Source organism: Manis javanica, chromosome 3, assembly GCF_040802235.1.
Source record: "Manis javanica isolate MJ-LG chromosome 3, MJ_LKY, whole genome shotgun sequence".
Taxonomy (NCBI): Eukaryota; Metazoa; Chordata; class Mammalia; order Pholidota; family Manidae; genus Manis; species Manis javanica.
The window spans coordinates 38,298,404-38,315,857 of NC_133158.1; the positions used below are offsets into that span (position 1 = coordinate 38,298,404).

General features: G+C 53.4%; 2 protein-coding genes across 10 annotated transcripts in view; both read left to right on the plus strand.

Moving 5' to 3' along the window:
- UROC1 (urocanate hydratase 1) overlaps positions 1 to 10,559 on the plus strand; it is a 38,708-nt gene extending 28,149 nt beyond the window's left edge. For 3 of the 5 annotated variants that reach the window (XM_017669914.3, XM_017669916.3, XM_017669915.3), the window contains 2 exons: positions 6,811 to 6,910; positions 8,091 to 10,559. In XM_017669914.3, the coding sequence (XP_017525403.2) occupies positions 6,811 to 6,910; positions 8,091 to 8,231 (241 nt within the window). In that variant the 3' untranslated portion in view covers positions 8,232 to 10,559. The other 2 variants (XM_037023703.2, XM_037023701.2) reach the window with 2 other exon arrangements.
- A 3,521-nt stretch (positions 10,560 to 14,080) lies between these two features.
- The window catches only part of ZXDC (ZXD family zinc finger C), a 36,330-nt gene continuing 32,956 nt past the window's right edge, over positions 14,081 to 17,454 (plus strand). The window contains exon 1 of one of the 5 annotated variants that reach the window (XM_073231163.1): positions 14,081 to 15,142. In XM_073231163.1, the coding sequence (XP_073087264.1) occupies positions 14,191 to 15,142 (952 nt within the window). In that variant the 5' untranslated portion in view covers positions 14,081 to 14,190. The remainder of the gene's footprint in view (positions 15,143 to 17,454) is intronic. The other 4 variants (XM_017669911.3, XM_073231162.1, XR_012129074.1 and 1 more) reach the window with 4 other exon arrangements.

Below are 17,454 nucleotides of genomic sequence, written 5' to 3' on the forward strand. Positions count from 1 at the left end.
TACTGCAAGGACAGCGGTGGCACCTTTCCTGTCCGTTCCCCAGGAATCCTCACGGTGCTGCCCTGGCCCAGATCTGTTCATTCCACCTGAGGTTCCCGGGTGGCTGGGTGGGGAGGAGGGAGACTTGGGTTCTGGGCTTACCTGGCTCCTGTCCACAGCTTTGTTCTGCTGGGGCCTGTTTCCAGTGTGCACCAGGAGGAAACTGGGGTTTCTGGGAGAGTATTCAGGTGACAGTTGCAGTTCCATCACGAACATGTCTGCTATAAATCTGCACCCTAATCCAACCTGTGAGGGCTCCCCACATCACCAAGCAATTCTCCACCATCAGCTGGGTGTCCTACAATTCAACTCAATTCTGACATTCTCTACTCGAGGCAGCATCAGATCCCACAGGTTAAAGGCTCCGTCCCACAAGAATTGCCCCACTTTGGATGCCAGTCGCAGGTCCAGGTGTTACCTGTGCTTCTGACAGAGTGGTAATAAATCAGAGGTTTGCTGACTCCCTCCTTGAGTTCCCTGCCTTTTGAGAGTGGCTCACAGAACTCAGGATATCAGTTAACTCACTAGATTACTGATTTATTACAATGCATATGAAAGAATACCAATCAATAGCCAGAGAGATACATAGAGTGAGGTCCTGAACAAAGAAGCTTCTGTCCTTACAGTGTGTGGTCCTGGTCCTGTGCAGTGGTGCAGGGAAGTGGCCTGGTCCCCAGCCTGGAAGCTCTCTGATCCTTGTCCTTTCAGGTTTTTATGGAGGCTTCACTACACAGGCATGAGTCATTAAATCACTGGCCAAGGCGAGTGGTTCGACCTCCAGCCCCTCGCCCCTCCCTGGAGGTCAGGGGTGGGACTGAACTTGCAACCCTCCAGGGCTTGCAGGGTTGGTCCCCCAGCCTTCAGCCACCTTCCTTGGGGTGGGGTGGGGGCTTTCCAGAAGTCACGTCATTAACATAACAAAAGTCGCCCAGATGGCTCTCTGCACTTAGAAAATTCCAACAGCTTTAGGAGCTGTGAGCTAGAAATTGGACAAAGACCAAATATGTAAGTCTAATTCTAAGCCACAATATTACTTTTACTGCCAAGGATAATGAATAACTAACATTTATTGCACGTGGACCATGCGGCAAGCATTTGCTGAACTCTGATTCCACTCTCGTACCTAATCTTAGAAAGGAAATATATTTTACAGATGAGAAAACTGAGGCTCCTGAGGTTAAGTAGCTGCCCTCACACGGGTTGCCTCTGCCGGGGGTCAGGCGGTGAAGCCGTCTCCGCCGGGCTCCAGGGCCAGGTTGGAGCCCGGGCTACTTGGAACAGCAGGGGGCGCTGCAGCTTTGGAGACGAGGACAGGTCTCAGGCCAGGCCATCCCCGAACCGCCTCGGAGCCCATTTTGGCCGCATCCATCCTGGCCTCAACCAGTGCCAAGTCCTTCAGCGCTGGCGCTTCCCAGAGCATTCTGGCGAGCTAGCCAGCCTTGGCCTTTCAAGGCCAGAACGCCGGGCTGCAGCCCAGTCAGGTGTCTCTAAGTAATGGAAAATGTGACCGGAGTGCATGTTCCTTCTGAAGCACAGGCTGGAGAAACCCAGGGCAGAGGAGTGCCTGGTTGTTTGGTACCTGGCTCCTCGGCCCTGGATTTGCAGAGTCAGTCCCAGAGGCAAAGGAGGGGCTCAGAGACTGAGTGGCCCAAGGCCGCAGAGCTGGTGGTGGAGCTGGGCTCCTAACCCAGATCTGTGGTCCCCCAGGATCCACCCAGCCTTGCCCACGGGGCAGCAGAGGCAAGACGAGGTAGAGCAGAGCTGGCCCCAGAAAGTGTCCATGACACAAGGGCCTCAGGACAGAGGGCAGCAGGGCCAGAATTAGACAGGGCGTAGCCTGCCACTGTCCCCCTGAACATGGGGCTCCCGAGAAGGATGTTCCCTGGCAATTCCCAAGTTGCTGCCACCCCATGGCTCTACAGGCAGGGACACAGTCCCGTGGGATGCTGGCACCAGTGCCCTTTATCCTGGCTGTTCTCAAGGACTCTTAGGAAAGTACCTCAAGTTCACCTTGGACCCCCATCAGGCATTCTCGCAAGGTTTATTGCCAGAAATCAGAAAAAAGAAAAAAAATCTGTCCCAGTGGAAACCACTTCAAACCTTCAGCTCTGTTTTTCCTTTCCTGTTTCTGAGTTATAAGCTCATCCTGCTACTTCTGATGCTTGGGTTCTTGTTTGCGAAGCCAAAGAATGAACTTCACAAACACTCAAGGTAGGAGAGTAAGGTACAGGCAAATAAAGTGAGAGGACAGAGCTCCTGGCTCACGCCAGGAGGGGACAAGAGAGTCCGTAGTGGTGCGTTGTCTAGGGGGTTTATAGGCTGTTGAGGATTTTTGGGAACTGAGGGTTTAGGATGTGGACTTGTACCACCCGCCCTGCCCCCAGGGTGGGCTGGGCTGTTGTCTGTTTGCCAGGGCTGTTTACAGTGAAGTCATGGGTTATGCTGAGATACCCTTGCGGACATTCAAACATTCCAGGCCAAGTTGCTCCTGGCCTTTTGACCTTTAACTGATCTCACTAAAAATGTCCATATTCCTAGTCTGGTATCTTTACCCTAGAGAATTAGTGTGACCTTGACTTTGCATAATGCTGAACACAGAGTTTCCATAGGGACTTGACATTGTTACATTGCTTTGACTGTAAATGTCTTGCCTTGCTTTTTCCAGAGGCCCTCACCCTACTCTGTCTAAGTCCATGGTCCCTGTCTCACTTCTTGATTTGCTTTCAGTTTTATTTTGTCTATTGGCTCCCTGTTTTGGGGCACTTATGTTTCCAAGATTGATGCCGGGGTTCTTGTTCACGAAGCCGACGCATGAGCTTCGCAAACACTCAAGGTAGAAGAGCAAGGTACAGGCTTTTATTTAGAGATAAAGTGAAAGGACGGAGCTCCTGGCTCATGCCAGGAGGGGACAAGAGAGTCCGTAGTGGTGCGTTGTCTAGGGGGTGTTATAGGCAGTTGAGGATTTTTCGAGAACATGAAAAAAACTTAGGGGTGTGGACTTGCATCACCTGCCCTGTCCTCAGCATGGGCTGGGTCATAGTCTGATTGCTAGGGCTGATAGCGGAGTCACTGGTTATGCTGATACCCTTGCAGAACACTCAAACATTTCAGGCCAAGTTGTTCCCAGCCCTTTGACCTTTAACTAATCTCACTGAAGATGTCTGTATCTTTACCCTAGGGAATTAGTGTGACCTTGACCTTGCATAATGCTTAGCACAGACTTTCAATAGGGACTTCTTTGCCCATTGTTACATTGCTCTGACTAAACATTCTGCCCTGCTTTTCCTGGAGGCCCTCACCCTACTCTGACTACACCCACCGTTCCCTGTCTCAAGATGACATCAGCTGTGGGTCCTTCTTTGGCCCCTCTGTTGCCTCTGTCTCCTCGGAGCCCCTTTGCTTGCCTGCTTGGTGCCTGTCTTGCTGGCAGTCTGTCTGCTCAGGAGAGCGTGCCAATGGGCCCGCCACAGCCCTGGGTACTCATACACCTTTGGGCCAGGGGCTGCAGAGCAGGAGAGGTCAGCCTCTGGTGTCAGGCTGGCCGGACAGGCCCGTGAAGACTGTTCTGGTCTCCTGTCCTTTACGGAGGGCGCCTGGGGGCTGAGTGGGAGGGACAGACCTCACTACCTCTCCTCAGTCCCTGTGTTTTCCTGTTTGCCGTGTCACCCTCCGCACTGCCTTCTGTCATCACACTCAGATCCAGCCCTAGGGGAGCCATGACTTTGAGGAATAAATGTATTTATTTGATCTGCCATCTTTACCTATATACTGACTTCTTTTTCTACCACACAATGTCTTAGGTCACATCTCAAAATTGAACATGCGTAGGAATCCCCAAGGAGCTTGTTAAATGCAGACTGTGTCTCGCAGATCCGGAGTGGGGCTGAGACTCAGCAGACCCAAGTAGCCCCCAGACAGTGCTGCTTCTGGGGGCCCGAGAGCCACTCGGAGCCAGGAGGGCTCTCACCATGTGCGCCCATAGACCTCTTTGCCACCCCGCCCAGCACAATGGGGAGCCTCTTCACCTGTATTTTTGTAGCACAATAAAGAGTGTGGATTCTGAAGTCAATCTGCACAAGTTAAGCTTGTTGAGCTTTGTTTCCCATCAAAAAATGGTAACAACTGCTGTGCAGCCTAGTGGTGACAGGGTTGAATGAGTGACTAGCTAACCTTATATAGTGCATAATGTGCAAGGACTAAACTTACGTGGTAGCTCCTCTAATTGCCACAACGGTGTCATCTAGAAATAAGTGCTGAGCAGAACAGGTCAGTAACTGCCTGGATTTCACAGTGAGCTCAGTTTGCAGGAGGCAGGCGCTAACCTACCACAGATCACTGCGAGGGAGCCAGAACAGGGCCTGACACGTGGCACAACTCCCATAAATGCTAACCTTTATCATGTGCGTGCATTCTTTGTGATCGCAGATTCAAAAAGGATGGGCATTTTACTCTTTGAGAGCTACCATCCAGTTTTCCCATATAAATATTCCTGTTTGTGTAACCTCGCCAACCCTGGGTGTTATCACCCTTTTAAACACGGTACTTGCCAGGCTGGTGGGTGGGAAGCAACAAGCCCTTTTTGTTTTGATTTGTACTGTTCACCACAGATTTTTGTCTTTGAGTCATGGGCTTTTTCTCATTGATTTGCCAGCCTCCTCCATCCGTTCTCCGTGTCTCTGAACTCTGCTTATAGGAGTTGTGTGGGCAGGGTTCTCCAGGAGGCCGACCTGAGCCGGAGCTGGGAGTGTGCAAAAGGCTGATTGCAGAGACACCTGGAAAGGAAGAGGGGAGCAGGGTGAGGGGACCCACAGTCTCATGCAGACCCGGCAGGCATGCCACCCAGCAGGGAGCTCTGGAGCCAAGACTGCCCCTGGAGGAGCCTGCCTGGGGCAGGAAGGGCCGGGCCGCAGGCGAGGGCAGCGCTCAGTCTCTGTGCCGGGAGGACCCGAAGGAGTCACTGGGGCCTGTGAGTTAACCGCCTTCCCCACAGCAGGGCTTTCTGGAAGGGGTACCTGGGTGGGCCCCCTTCCCCACAGGGGACTTCCATCTTTATCCAGTGACTTTTCTATTCGGGCTCTTTGTTTTCTAAATGTTGCTTTAAAGTACCCCCCCACCACACACACCCACACACATACACACATTCCTGAGTTATGAAAAAACATGCTCCTAAATCTTCTTTATTCGTCTTATGATTGTGACTATTTCCTTCCTTTGTACATCTGGTCCTTATTGTTCTTTACGTGCAATGTGGGCTTGTGATTTTACGTGTTTCTCAAGGGAACATCCAGGTGTGCCAGCAGCCTCTGTGAGAGACCCCACTGCTCCCCCAGTGGTGCCACCTTGACCATGCGGTCCCCTGGGGTTGATGTGTGTCCAGGCTCCTCCTTGGTCAGGGTTTGCTGATGTCTCCTGGAGCTGAGCAGCTCTGCTCTCTGGCCATCTGGGCTTCAGGCTCCCAGATGAAAGATGTACTTCCAGCCTTCCAAAGAACTCTCTGGTTGAAGGACACACTGAGGTCCTTGCTTGGCGACTGTGGCTGCCGCCCTCTTTCTCCTCTGACACCCAATATCAGCCTCTGACAGTGGATGGTGACGAGTTTCAATCTCTTCAAAGTATCCTGTACCCTAGAGGCTGGTGGGAGCTGGGGTGGGAGCCAACTTGCAGGCCCAGGGATGCAGGTGAGGGCAGGGCAGGGGCAGCTGGCCCATGTGCAAGGGTTTTCAGCTTCTGTGCCCTGATGGGGTACAATGGTGGCTCCCAGGGCAGAGGGCTCCTCACTTCTAGATGGCAACTGGCTGAAATTGTCAGTAGGGTCCAAAGTGGGCAGAGAAGCATATAAGGTGGGATGGGTCTGAAGCACCCGAGCCCAGAGAAACTAGCTGCACCTTCCAGGTCAGGAAGGAGAAAGTGCAAATTCACTGGAAGGGGGCCTGAAAGGCCAGGTGCTGTGGTCCCAGGGGTGTGGGTTTAGTAGTAGAGTCCTGGCAAGTGCTGGCAAGATCAAGGGCTTTTCCTGTGTGCGTAACCAGAGGGGGGATGCAGGGTGCCGTCATGGGCTGGGTGGGGACAGCAGCCGGGTCTGGCTGGACAGCAGGCCTTGATAATGATGACGAGGGTGAGGACAGAGGTCCAGGCTCACCAGGAAGGAGAGGGTCCCCATGGCTGATAGAGAACAAGCTCCCAGCAAACGTAAGGCAGGCGGGATAGCGCCATCATACTTCAGGAAGATTCAGGTGACACGGTTAAGACTCGAAGGAACCACTAGAACTGTGAGAGGAGGTGGTCCACATGGCACCCCCCAACATGCATTCATTAGCAAGCAGAAAATGCTGAAAGGAAGTGAACTCCCCTTCAAACCAAGTGGTCAGGACCCCTAACTACACATAAAGCAGGCAGGAAAAAGAGAGGGGAAGTAAAGAGCCTAAAGACAAAATCAGGAGGAATTAGAGGGGATTGAGCAATGCAAGAGACCCCACCAGGAAGGGCACCTGTAGGAAGTGCTGAGAACTGTGGAGGAAGTGACTCTCTGTAGTGGATGGGGTAAAGACCAGAGGCAGGAGCTGTAGCCCACAACCCTGAGCAGAGTGACTCGCACGTCCCCTAGGCAGCCGAGAGAGAGCAGGCTGTGGGCTGCAGGCGGCAGGGTCCAACCTGCTGCCTCTGCCGTCTGAGCCAAGGCCTCCAGAATGTTCGGAGAGATGCATGGGGTTCTGCCTGCTCCTGGCGGGGTGGGGCCTGGGAGCGGTCTGGAGACCTCTTTGCCTCTTGCAGGGGTGAGGTGATCAATGGGGGCTTTGGCCTCGTGCTGGACGGGACCCCGGAGGCTGAGCACAAGGCCAGGATGATGCTCAGCTGGGACGTCTCCAATGGAGTAAGTCACCCAGGCCACCCCCTGGCCTTGCCTCCCTGTCAGTGGCCAGGCCTCTTGAGGCCACAGACCTGGATCAGAGTTCTGCTCCCCTCCTTCCCAGCAGACAGTCGGGAGCCAGCCCTTCCTTGTGTCTTTCTCTAGCCACTGCCGGGCTCCCTCCTCACCATTTGCCCACATCTCTCCTGTCTCCTGGGCTGCCCCAGGGTCTCCTTTTGTCCCCTGCCTCTGGTCTTTCTGCTCCAGCCCAGCCTCTCTCCACACGGGTCCTGGCTGTCCCAACCCTTCCCTCATGGTGCCAGCACCCCACTGCCAGTGCTGAGAGGCCTCCTTTTATAGCATTATTTTTCCATCTCTGAAGGTGGGTCAGAGTGCAGCTTCTTAAGCTAGTGTGGCTATGAACTGTTACCATCACACAGTTGCTTCTCTGTGTGCATGTGACCATGCTGTGGGCTTCCTTCCAGTCTACGACCACATCACAAGCAGCGCTGAGGGGGAAGCAGCACGAATCGGAAGCCAGGCAGAACAGGGGAGGATGTGTGTCAGCAGACAGGAGTGGAATGGGGTGGGCGGCTTGCAGAGCCCCACACAAGGGCTTGGAGTCCAACTGTCGGGGGTCCTGGAGGCTGAGCTCAACCCCGAAGAGTGAGGGGTCCCTGTGGCCCCCAGCAGAGCCAGGTGGCCCTCATTCTGAAGGTGGTGAAGCAGTGAGGGAGTGGGTGGGGTCTGGGGGCATGCTGGTGGGGGTTGGTGGGAGTGGCAGCGGGGGCAGGGGAGGCGCCATGACCACAGTCTGGGGGAGCTCTGATGGTGAGATGGAGAGGAAGACCCAGCCTGGGGGGTTTTTAAGGCAGATCTGAGGGATGTGTGGATTCTCCAAGGATGACTTCTGGGTGCTTGGCCTGGTGCCCTGCGTGGAGGTGAGCATGTTCTTGGAGATGGGGTGGGCTACAGGACAGCGAGTTTCAGATCAGAGGGGCCGGTAAAGAAGTGGTCTGGCCAGGAGAGGAGAGGGCTGAGCTGGGGAGGGGCAGCGGAGCAGATGCGAAAGGCTGCTGGCCCTGCAGATAGCATGGAGGGTCCCAAAGTGGAAGAGGGCAGGAGTGTGTCCAGAATGCCTGGGTGGGAGCCTGGTGATACTGGCACCAAGAGCTGTCCCCTCCTTTCCATGCCCTGCCGGCAGGTGGCTCGCCGCTGTTGGTCCGGGAACCAGAAGGCCTACGAGATCATCTGCCAGATGATGCAGGAGAGCAAGGGCTTGGCAGTGACCCTTCCGCACGAGGTGGCAGACGAGCACCTGCTTCAGCGGGCCCTGCAGCCATGAGCGGGAGCCTGGGAGCCAGCCGTGTGCCCTCATCCCGCTAGGTCCCAGAGCTCACCCTCACAGCCACACCACATGGTCCACTGTACACCCGGGTCTCCTGTGTCAGGAGATTTGCATGCCTCCCTCACTAGGCCTCACAATATCCAGAGGGTGTGCCCCTTACCATCCCCATTTTACAGATGAGTCAGCTAAAACCCCAATAGGTGGAGCCATTTGTCCATGACAGGGGGCCCCAGGAGGGCAGCAGAAGTCTTGTTCAGGGCTGAACCCCCAAGCCAGCCACAGAGCAGACTCCAGCAGCTTTCGAGGGGCCTGCATGCCATGAGTGTCTGGGCCTCAGCAGATCCTCTTGCTGTTCCTTCTTCCAAGAGGGCAGGGTCTCCTCTGGCCAGGGCTTCTCAGGCCCCCTGCCTCCTGTTGCTGTCCCTCCACCTGTGCAGCTCTCTTCCTATCTGCTGGCCTGTTTGTGCTGGTTCTTTCTGCATCTCAGTGCCTCCGGCTCTGGCCACAGAGAAACACGACCAGGCCCTGGGCTTAGAGGAGTAGAGGAAAACAGGCAGGGAGATAAAGGGTGAGCGGGCGGCCATTCGGGGCATCATGGGCAGGGCGGGCCTGGGGCCTGGGATGGGGACAGGCAGGGATCTGCCCTAAAGGCTAAGTGATACTTCCTTGTGACAAAAAGGACAGAGGAAGGTGCTCCCCATGGCCGCACAGTGGGAACTGCAGGAAAGCACCGCCTAGTCCCTGACAACAGAAGTCCACCCAGGAGCTCACCCTGGGACCAAGTGTCCTCCGGGACCTGTTCTGGGCCCCGGGCTAGGTTCTTGCACCCCACCCGCCAGGTCCCCAAGCCCAGTAAAGGTTGGAGCCACAGCCAGTCTTGGAGGCAAAGGACCCAGGCAAAGGGAGATATGTGGCCATGCTTTTCCAAGCCTTCATTTTGGAGTAGGCACCTCTCATTTTAAGGAGTCCCCCACTTTTAGGCCCCCTCCTGCCTCCCTGGTTCCCTGATGCCCCTCCCTCTGGGGTACTGCAGGTTTTGGGTACAAGCCCCTTGAGCTGAGCTGGTCAGGAGGAGAGCATAAGGTGGCAGTGGGGTGGGGGTGGAAGGAAGTGGGAAGAAAGACCCCAGAGAAAGCACTGCCCTCTTTGCCCAGAGGGGGGCATGCTGGAGGTGGACATGTGTCTTGTTTGGCTCATGAGGTGGGACCGAGGCCAAACCCCTTGCCTTTCTCAGAGCAACCCCTTTGGGGAGGGGTCTTCCAGTGCCTTGCTCCCATCCAGGACAGGCCATGGCCCAACCCTGCTGTGCGACCAGGCCTGGGAGATGGGGACAGGGGATCGGGTAACTGCTTCCATGAGATGACCCCCTTCCTTTGTAATTAATGAGCCTTTAGAGATAAAACACCAAGCCTCTGATAAAACTTGGGTTTATTTAAGTCCAATATTACTGGGGAAGGATTGTAGAGGCCAAAACTTGCTCTCTGGAATGCGCATGTCTGTTTCTTCTGTAAAATAAGAATTTCTCCTAAATTAAGAGGTGGATATGGTGTCCAGGCAGTCCTAAGCTTTCTCCTCAGCCTGTCTGCAGGACCTCAAGTCCTGGGCCTGTCTGAGCCTCAGTTTCCAGCTATATAATGGGGCGATGATCTTCACCACTGCCACAGGCTAGCCAAGGGTCTGCTGTATTCTCAGCCAAGTCATCAAAAGGAGCCAAGTGGGGAGATGAGCTCCCTGCTCTCTTCTTCCCCCCTTTACACCACACCAACTGATGCTGGAAACATCCAGGGCCATACAGAGGACCAGGCAGAAGCTGTCCCTGGGCAGGCCCTGCCACACTTGCTGGCTGGAGACCCTCAAATTCTGCTGTGCAAAGTGGGGCAGCGTTACCGTGCACCTCACTCTCCTTAGCTCTGTTTTAGCTCAGGCCCAGCTGCACCCATGGCAGGCATAGAAATGACTCATGCTTCATAAAGAAATGAGGAAGAGTTTGGGTGTGGGTGTCTCAGGAGCCACACAAAACCTGATGCCTGTTTCCTCCACTTCTGCAGAGAGGGGGACAATCTAGCTGGGGTCTGAGTCCTCAAACACTTGACAGACACATTCATCTCCTTCCCAGGGGCCAGTCTCCCCTTTTTCCCTACTAACAAGACTCCAGTTTTGTCCAAGGAGCAATGTACACCTATAAAACATAGTTGCTTTTCAAGGCTTCCTCCCTTGTCATCAGCAGTGGCCGCTGGTCTAGCTCCGGCTCATGCGATGAGGTGGAGGTCTGCTGGGTAGGACTTCTGGAAAGCTGCTGCTTTTCTAATAAAATGGTTAGATGCGCCTGCACTGCATTTTGCCTTCCTTTTTTCCTGCCAGAATCTCAGGTGTGATGCCTGGAAGCATAGCAATCCTGCTGTGACCACGAGGGCCACTATGACACATGGAGGGTGCACGTGGAAAGGCAGCATGTGTCTCCAGGCTGCTTGGTCCTCACCCCTCAGAGCCCTCCCAGCAGAGCTTCTAGTCTACACAGCAAGCCAGCATCTACAACCTCACTTTGTCTGTGAGCAAGTCTCCATGGAAAGCACCCTGGTCTTCACTGTCCATCTCCAGAACTTTTCCATCTTCCCAAACTGAAACTCTGTCCTCATTATATACTAACTCCCCATCCCACTCCCTTGGTCCCTGGCAGCCTCCATGCTGTTTTCTGTCTCTGTGAATGTGACGACCCCAGGGACCTCACAGAAGTGAAATCCCACAGGGTTTGCCCTTTGGGGACTGGCTTAGTTCACTGAGCCTAATGTCCTCAGTTTGCTCCATGTTGTAGCCTGTGTCAGGATTTCCTTCCTTTTTAAGGCTGAATAATATTCCACTGTATGGAGAGACCACATTTTTCTTATCTATTCATCCATTGGTGGACACCAGGGTTGTTCCCACCTTTGGGCTATTGTGAATAATAGTGGTATGAATGTGTTGGTGCAAATATCTGTTTGAGTCCCTGCTTTTAATCCTTTTGGGGTAGAGACTCAGAATGGGAATTGCTGTATCATATGGTAAGTCTATGTTTAGTTTTTTGAGGAACTGCCGTACTGTTTTCCACAGGGTAAAAGAATATTTAATTATAAAAATTACTTTAAAAACACTTATGATCTAAGCCAAAATGAAATAGCGCCAAAGGGAGTAAAGTATAAAGTGGAAGTGCCCCATCTCTACCTCACTTCAGAGGCAGTGACAGGTACCAACTAGCAGTATCTGGTGTATCTTTCTAGCAACTTCCTAAGGAAATGTAAACACCTGAATATACATATAGTTTTGCCTCTTATGCAAGTGGGAGTCTCCTAAACCATGTTCTGCATTGATTTTACCTAACAATATATATTTAGTGGTGACATACAGAACATAAAGGTCAGTGTTTTAAAGTGTACAAGTCAGTGGCTTTTAGTACACTCACTGTGTGTGTCCTCATCACCACTGTCTAATTCCATCACCCCAAAAAGAAACTGTAGCTACTAGCAGTCAGTCAGCTGCCTGCTCCCTTCATCCTTGGGCAACCACCAATATACTTTCTGCCCCTATGGATATGCCTATTCTGGATATTTTGGATGAATGGAGTCATACGATATGTGGTCTTTTGTGTCTGGCTTCTTTCCCTTAGCATATATTCAAGGTTCACCCATATTATAGCCTATGTCAGTACTTCCTTCCTTTTTATGGCTGAATAACATTCCATTATATGGATACCATATTTTGTTTACCCTCATGTCTGTTGATAGATATTTGGTTGTTTCCACTTTTTATATCTCCAATTGTTCTTATAAGTATTATTCCACTCTAACTATTCACAGATAAACTTTTGTGTGGATTTTCTTTTCATTTCTTTTGGGTATTTGCCTAGGAGTAGAATGGCTAGGTCCTATGGAAATTCTGTATTTAACTTTTTCCAGGAACTTCCAAAGTTTTTTTCCACAGTGGCTTCCCCACATTACATTCCCAGCAAAAAAATGTATGAGGGATCCAATTTTTCCACACCCTCACCGACACTTGTTCTTTTCCATTAAAAAAATATATAGCTATCTTAGTGAGTATAAGGTGGTATCTCCTTGTGGTTTTGACTTGCAGTTCCCTAAGGACTAAAGAATTCAAGCATGTTTCATGTGCTTGCTGCTGCTTTGTAGAAATATCTATTCAGATCCTTTGTCTATTTGTCTTTTTGTTGTTGAGTTGTAAGGGTTTTTAAAATATAATCTGGATAATAGAGCCTTATCAGATAAATGATTTGCAAAATTTTTTCCCATTCTGTGGGCTGTCTTTTCACTTTCTTGTCAGTGTTCTTTGATTTAATTTTGATGAAGCCCAATTCTTTTCTATTGCCTGTGCTTTTGGCATTATGTCTAAACCATTCCCTAATCAAAGGTCACACAGATTTACATCTAGGTTTTCTTCTAATAGTTTTAGCTCCTACATTTAGGTCTTTGATCCATTTTGAGTTATTTTTTGTGCCTGGTGGGAGATAGGGGGGTCCAAATTCATTCTTTTGTATGTGGGTGTCCAGTTGTCCCAGTGCTACTTCTTGAAAAGGAGAGTCTTCCCTCCACTGAATGGTCCTGGAACAATAAATTTTTGGCATAAATTCATACATATAAAGATGTTTCCTATTCTATTCAATATTATTAATGTACCTTATTTTTAAAGTATTTATAACAAAGCATTCATTTATTCAATACATATTTACTGAGTCTTCGCTGCTGGCCTCTGGGCATAGAGCTGTGAATAAGACCCACACAGTTCCTGTCTTCAAGGAGTCTACATTCTAAAGAGGGACACAATGAACTAGCCAGGAAAGGGACAAATAAAACAATTGCTGCAAGACATAGGAAGCAAGTAAAAGGGGAGGTGGAGAAAAAGGGGCTGGGTAAGGGTGCACTTTGGAAGTGGAATGTACTTTGATGAAGGCCACCTAAATCTTCCCAGAGGAATCTAAGACCAGCTGTGCAGTCTCTGAGGCTGGAACTAGCTTGGCCTGCTGGAGGAACTGGGAAAAAGATGGGGACAGTGGGCTGGTAGAGTGAGGGGTAAAGTGGTGAGAAATGAGGACAGAGAGGTGTGCACTGAGAGGGAGACCAGCAATGCGGTAAGAGCAACTGGGTGCATGGAGCGGGCACACTTGATTTGCGTTTTTGGAAGATCACAATAGATTGGGTGGAATCTGTATTACTACAATTAGAGGGGTGGATGAAGGCAGAGGACCAGCTACCTAGTTATTTTCCAAAGAACCTAGGAGTAAATAGGGGTTTGGATCTGGGTAATGGTGATATGAAGGAAAGTGGAGGGACTGCAGATTGAATCTGGAGATGCGGGGCTGGGGTGCGGGGAAGCAGGGCAATGGCTAAGCTCAGCCAACAGCGAGTTACAGCTGCCGGGTGCGAGGTTGTGTGGTTTAGAACGAAATGCAGCAGGAGTCTAGGCCGTGATGGGAGGCCCGCGTACCGGGAAGCCTGGGGGCGCTGCAAGGGCCAGAGGCCAGCAGCGGGCAGGTGGCAGGTCCTGAGCTCCCGGGGACAGTGTGCGGCCTGGCGGTCAGGAAGCCGGCTGCTGGAACCCGGAGTCCACCGGCTCCCGCTGTGGGACCCCGGGCCAGGGCCTCGAGCTCTCTGCGCCTCAGTTTCCTCAGTGGTGAGCGTGAAGACGGTGGACTGCTATTACTAACCCACCAACCAGAAGAATGGCAGGCTTGCTAAGTCAGGGAAGCGTCCCGACTCGCGCACGGTAGCCAGCGGCGAGAGGGCCCGGCGCACCGTCCCGCGGTTCCGCGCACGCGCGGCCCCGGGGCGGGACTCCGGCCGGAAATCCGCGCCGGGCCTTGGCGCCGACCAGCAAGGGGCGGCCGCACAGCGCAGTGCACGCCTGGGCGGGGCGGGGCGGACGGCGCTTCCTCTGAAGCGGCGGCCTGGACGCCGCTGCTGGGCCCAAAATGGACCTCCCGGAGCTGCCGGCCGCCCCAGCTGCGCGCGGAGCCCAACATGGCGGCGGCCCCGGCCGCCTCCGCCGAGGCCCGCCGCCGCCCAGCTCGGGCCCTGCGCGCCGCCGTCTGCTGCTGCTGCGGAGCTCCGAAGATGGCGGGCCGGGACCGCGGCGCGGGGAGGCCCGGGCGGCGGCGGTGGGCCCCGGGCCGAGCCCGCCGCCCCCCGAGGACGGCGGCGACTCCTTCGTGGTGCTGCTAGAAGTGGCGCGCGGCACCGCGGCCGACGACCCCGGGCTGCGGGATGCCGAGTCCTACTCTGGCGCGAGCCCCGCCAGTCGCCCGCAGCAGGGCCCCAGTGGCGCGGCCGCCGCCCCCGGGCCCTGCGCCGCCCTTTCGGGCACCGTCACCGTCAACAGCCAGGACCTGCTGGTGCGCTTCGACCACGGCGTCTTCACTCTGGCCGCCGCGCCGCCGCCCCCGGGCCCGCCGCCCCGCGGCCCGTCCGCGCCGCCCGGCAACGAGACCGCGAGCCCGGCCGAGGGCCGCCGCGCTTCCCCGGGCCAGGGTGCGCCGGCCTACCGCTGCCCCGAGCCGCAGTGCGCGCTCTCCTTCGCCAAGAAGCACCAGCTGAAGGTGCACCTGCTGACGCACGGCGGCAGCCAGGGCCATCGGCCCTTCAAGTGCCCGCTGGACGGCTGCGGCTGGGCCTTCACCACCTCCTACAAGCTCAAGCGGCACTTACAGTCTCACGACAAGCTGCGGCCCTTCGCCTGCACCGTGGGCGGCTGCGGCAAGAAGTTCACCACCGTGTACAACCTCAAGGCGCACGTGAAGGGCCACGAGCAGGAGAACTTGTTCAAGTGCGAAGTGTGCGCCGAGCTCTTCCCCACGCACGCCAAACTCAGCTCGCACCAGCGCAGTCACTTCGAGCCCGAGCGGCCGTACAAGTGTGACTTCCCCGGTAACCGCACGCCGCGGGCTGCGGGCGGGCACGGGGTCCCAGGTCCCAGGTGGCTCTGCCGCCAGTGCTGCGGCGTCGCCCGCCCTCCAGCCGCCCTCTCGGGATTTAAACCTGCTAAGCCAAGAGTGAGGGACGGGAGCGTAGCACTTTAGTGTCTGTGTTTTAGTTCTTTCCGGACGATTCGATCCTACACCTGCGTTGCCGTAGGGATTTTGACAGGGAGGTAGCACAGATGATAACAGCTGTCCTCCACGGTGGAGACAACATTTGTTTAAGAAATGACAACGCATCTTCTCAGAGATCCGATTATGAGTCAGGTCTTCGGTTCCTGGGTCTCATAACTTAGCAGTACTCAGTCAGCAGGTATTTACCGGGTGCACACTCCGTCCAGGAGGCACACGTGAAGCTGGCCGGACGTGAGCCCTTTGGGCTGGGGGATAATCGCAGGTGTGTGGTGCATCACAGCCGTGCCTTTATGCTTTTATTTCCTTTGGACTAAACAGTTTTGTGAAGTTCTAAAAACTATCCTCATTTTGTAGATGAGGAGACAGGTGAACGGCGAGGAAAAAACCCAGTAGAGAGCTCTTTCTCCACTGTGATTGCCTGCAGTGGCTGGGGATGTAAGGTTCCAACACAGGGAGCTCTTCACCAGGATAGGCAGGGTTAGGTGCTCAGAGAAGGAGCGCATGCCACCCTGGAGGAGAGACTGTCCCTGCCCGGGAAGGAGTTGGCTTGGGGGGCAGTGCAGTGGCTGGAACCGCACAGCCAAGGCAGGGACTGGGCTGTGGGGAGGGGCCGGGGCAGGCAGGGGTGGGAGGGCCAAGGACAGGGTGAAGGACCTTCTGTGTCCCCTTCTGAAACAAAACTCAGCCGTGTGCCTAGCAGGCATGCAGCATGGGCCTACCATGTGTATCGATGTATTGCACATGGGCAGTGCTCTCTTGATAGTTGTATACAATATAAAATTTGCTCATATATGGGGATTTTCAAAGGGTAACGTGAAAAACAAATATTAACAGGTTCTAACATTTTGTTCCCACGTGCTCAGGGACTGTCATGTGCATCCCTCTTCGTGGAGACCATGCTTGTAGGACACTGATTGGAAAACTTTCTCCATCATACACACCAGGAATTGACGGAGGCTTATAGACTGCCTGATCCCTAATGAAATGTACGAAGGGAATCTTTCTGAGTAAAGACTAGGAAGACGTGGGATCCAGCCTGCTCTCGGGCATGAGGTCCCCCCTGAGAGTTTCCAGTTGAGCAGGTTTGAAATGAGTAGAAGCAGGAGAGGGAATGTTCCAGACCTGAGTTTCCTGAGGGTGCAGCGGCTGGAGCCGGTGGGGATGGTGAGGAGTCTACGGGTAGGAAAGACCACAGAGGCAGGATCAAAGGGAAGCAAATGATGGTCCGCTGAGGTGGGGTGGTTCTTGCTGAGGCAGAGATTTATTTAGCCCATTCACATTTTCCTGCTTCGAGTGTGAAGGATTTGGAGGTGGGGCGGGGTTGGGGGTGGGCAGATTTACACCAAGAGGAGGCATTAGGAAGATGTTCCGAGGGAAAGCAAGGACCCTCGGGCTGGTACATCCTGAGTGCTGTGTTTATCTTGGGGGTAAGCAGGCATGATGGTAGTATGCTCAGGGCTCTGAGAAGAGTTGCAGCGTCTTGCAGCCTGGCATTTTCCACCCTGTTTGAGCACTGAACCTTTTTGTCAAAGGAAAACTTGGTGTGGTAAGTCTGGCAATTGCTGAAGTAGGCTCCTTCCTGGTGGCTCAGCCGGGGGTTGAGGATGGACGGGATGGAAAAGGCCATGTGAGGGAAGATGACAGGATGACCTCCTTTCACAGAGCAGGGAACTCTGCCATGGGCAGAAAGGAAAAGAAAAGCCAGATGACAGAGGTGGGCTCTGTTGCAGAGAAGGGCAGAGAGGCTAAGTAAAAGTGCAGCATCACCTGGGGGTAGGAATGTCTCAGGTACTGCAACTTTTGTGGCTCTTCCAAGCTCAATCCCATCAGACAGAAGTCTTAGCTTTTAGTATCTAATTTCTTTTTTCTTTATTATTTTTTTTTGGAATTATATCATTTAATATTGATCTCTCAAGTTCTAAGAGCAGTAACTTTACCTTGTGATTCAAATTTCCTATATTTGTAAAGATAATCGCATTTGTTTAGAAGCTGCTTGAATATTTTCTTAACTGACAAAGATCTCTCAGATTCCTGCAGTGTGGATCAAAAGGATATGCTATTGAGCTGTATAATGGTGATAGGAAAAATTAACCAATATTTACTCCCATTTCAATAAGATGGTATCTA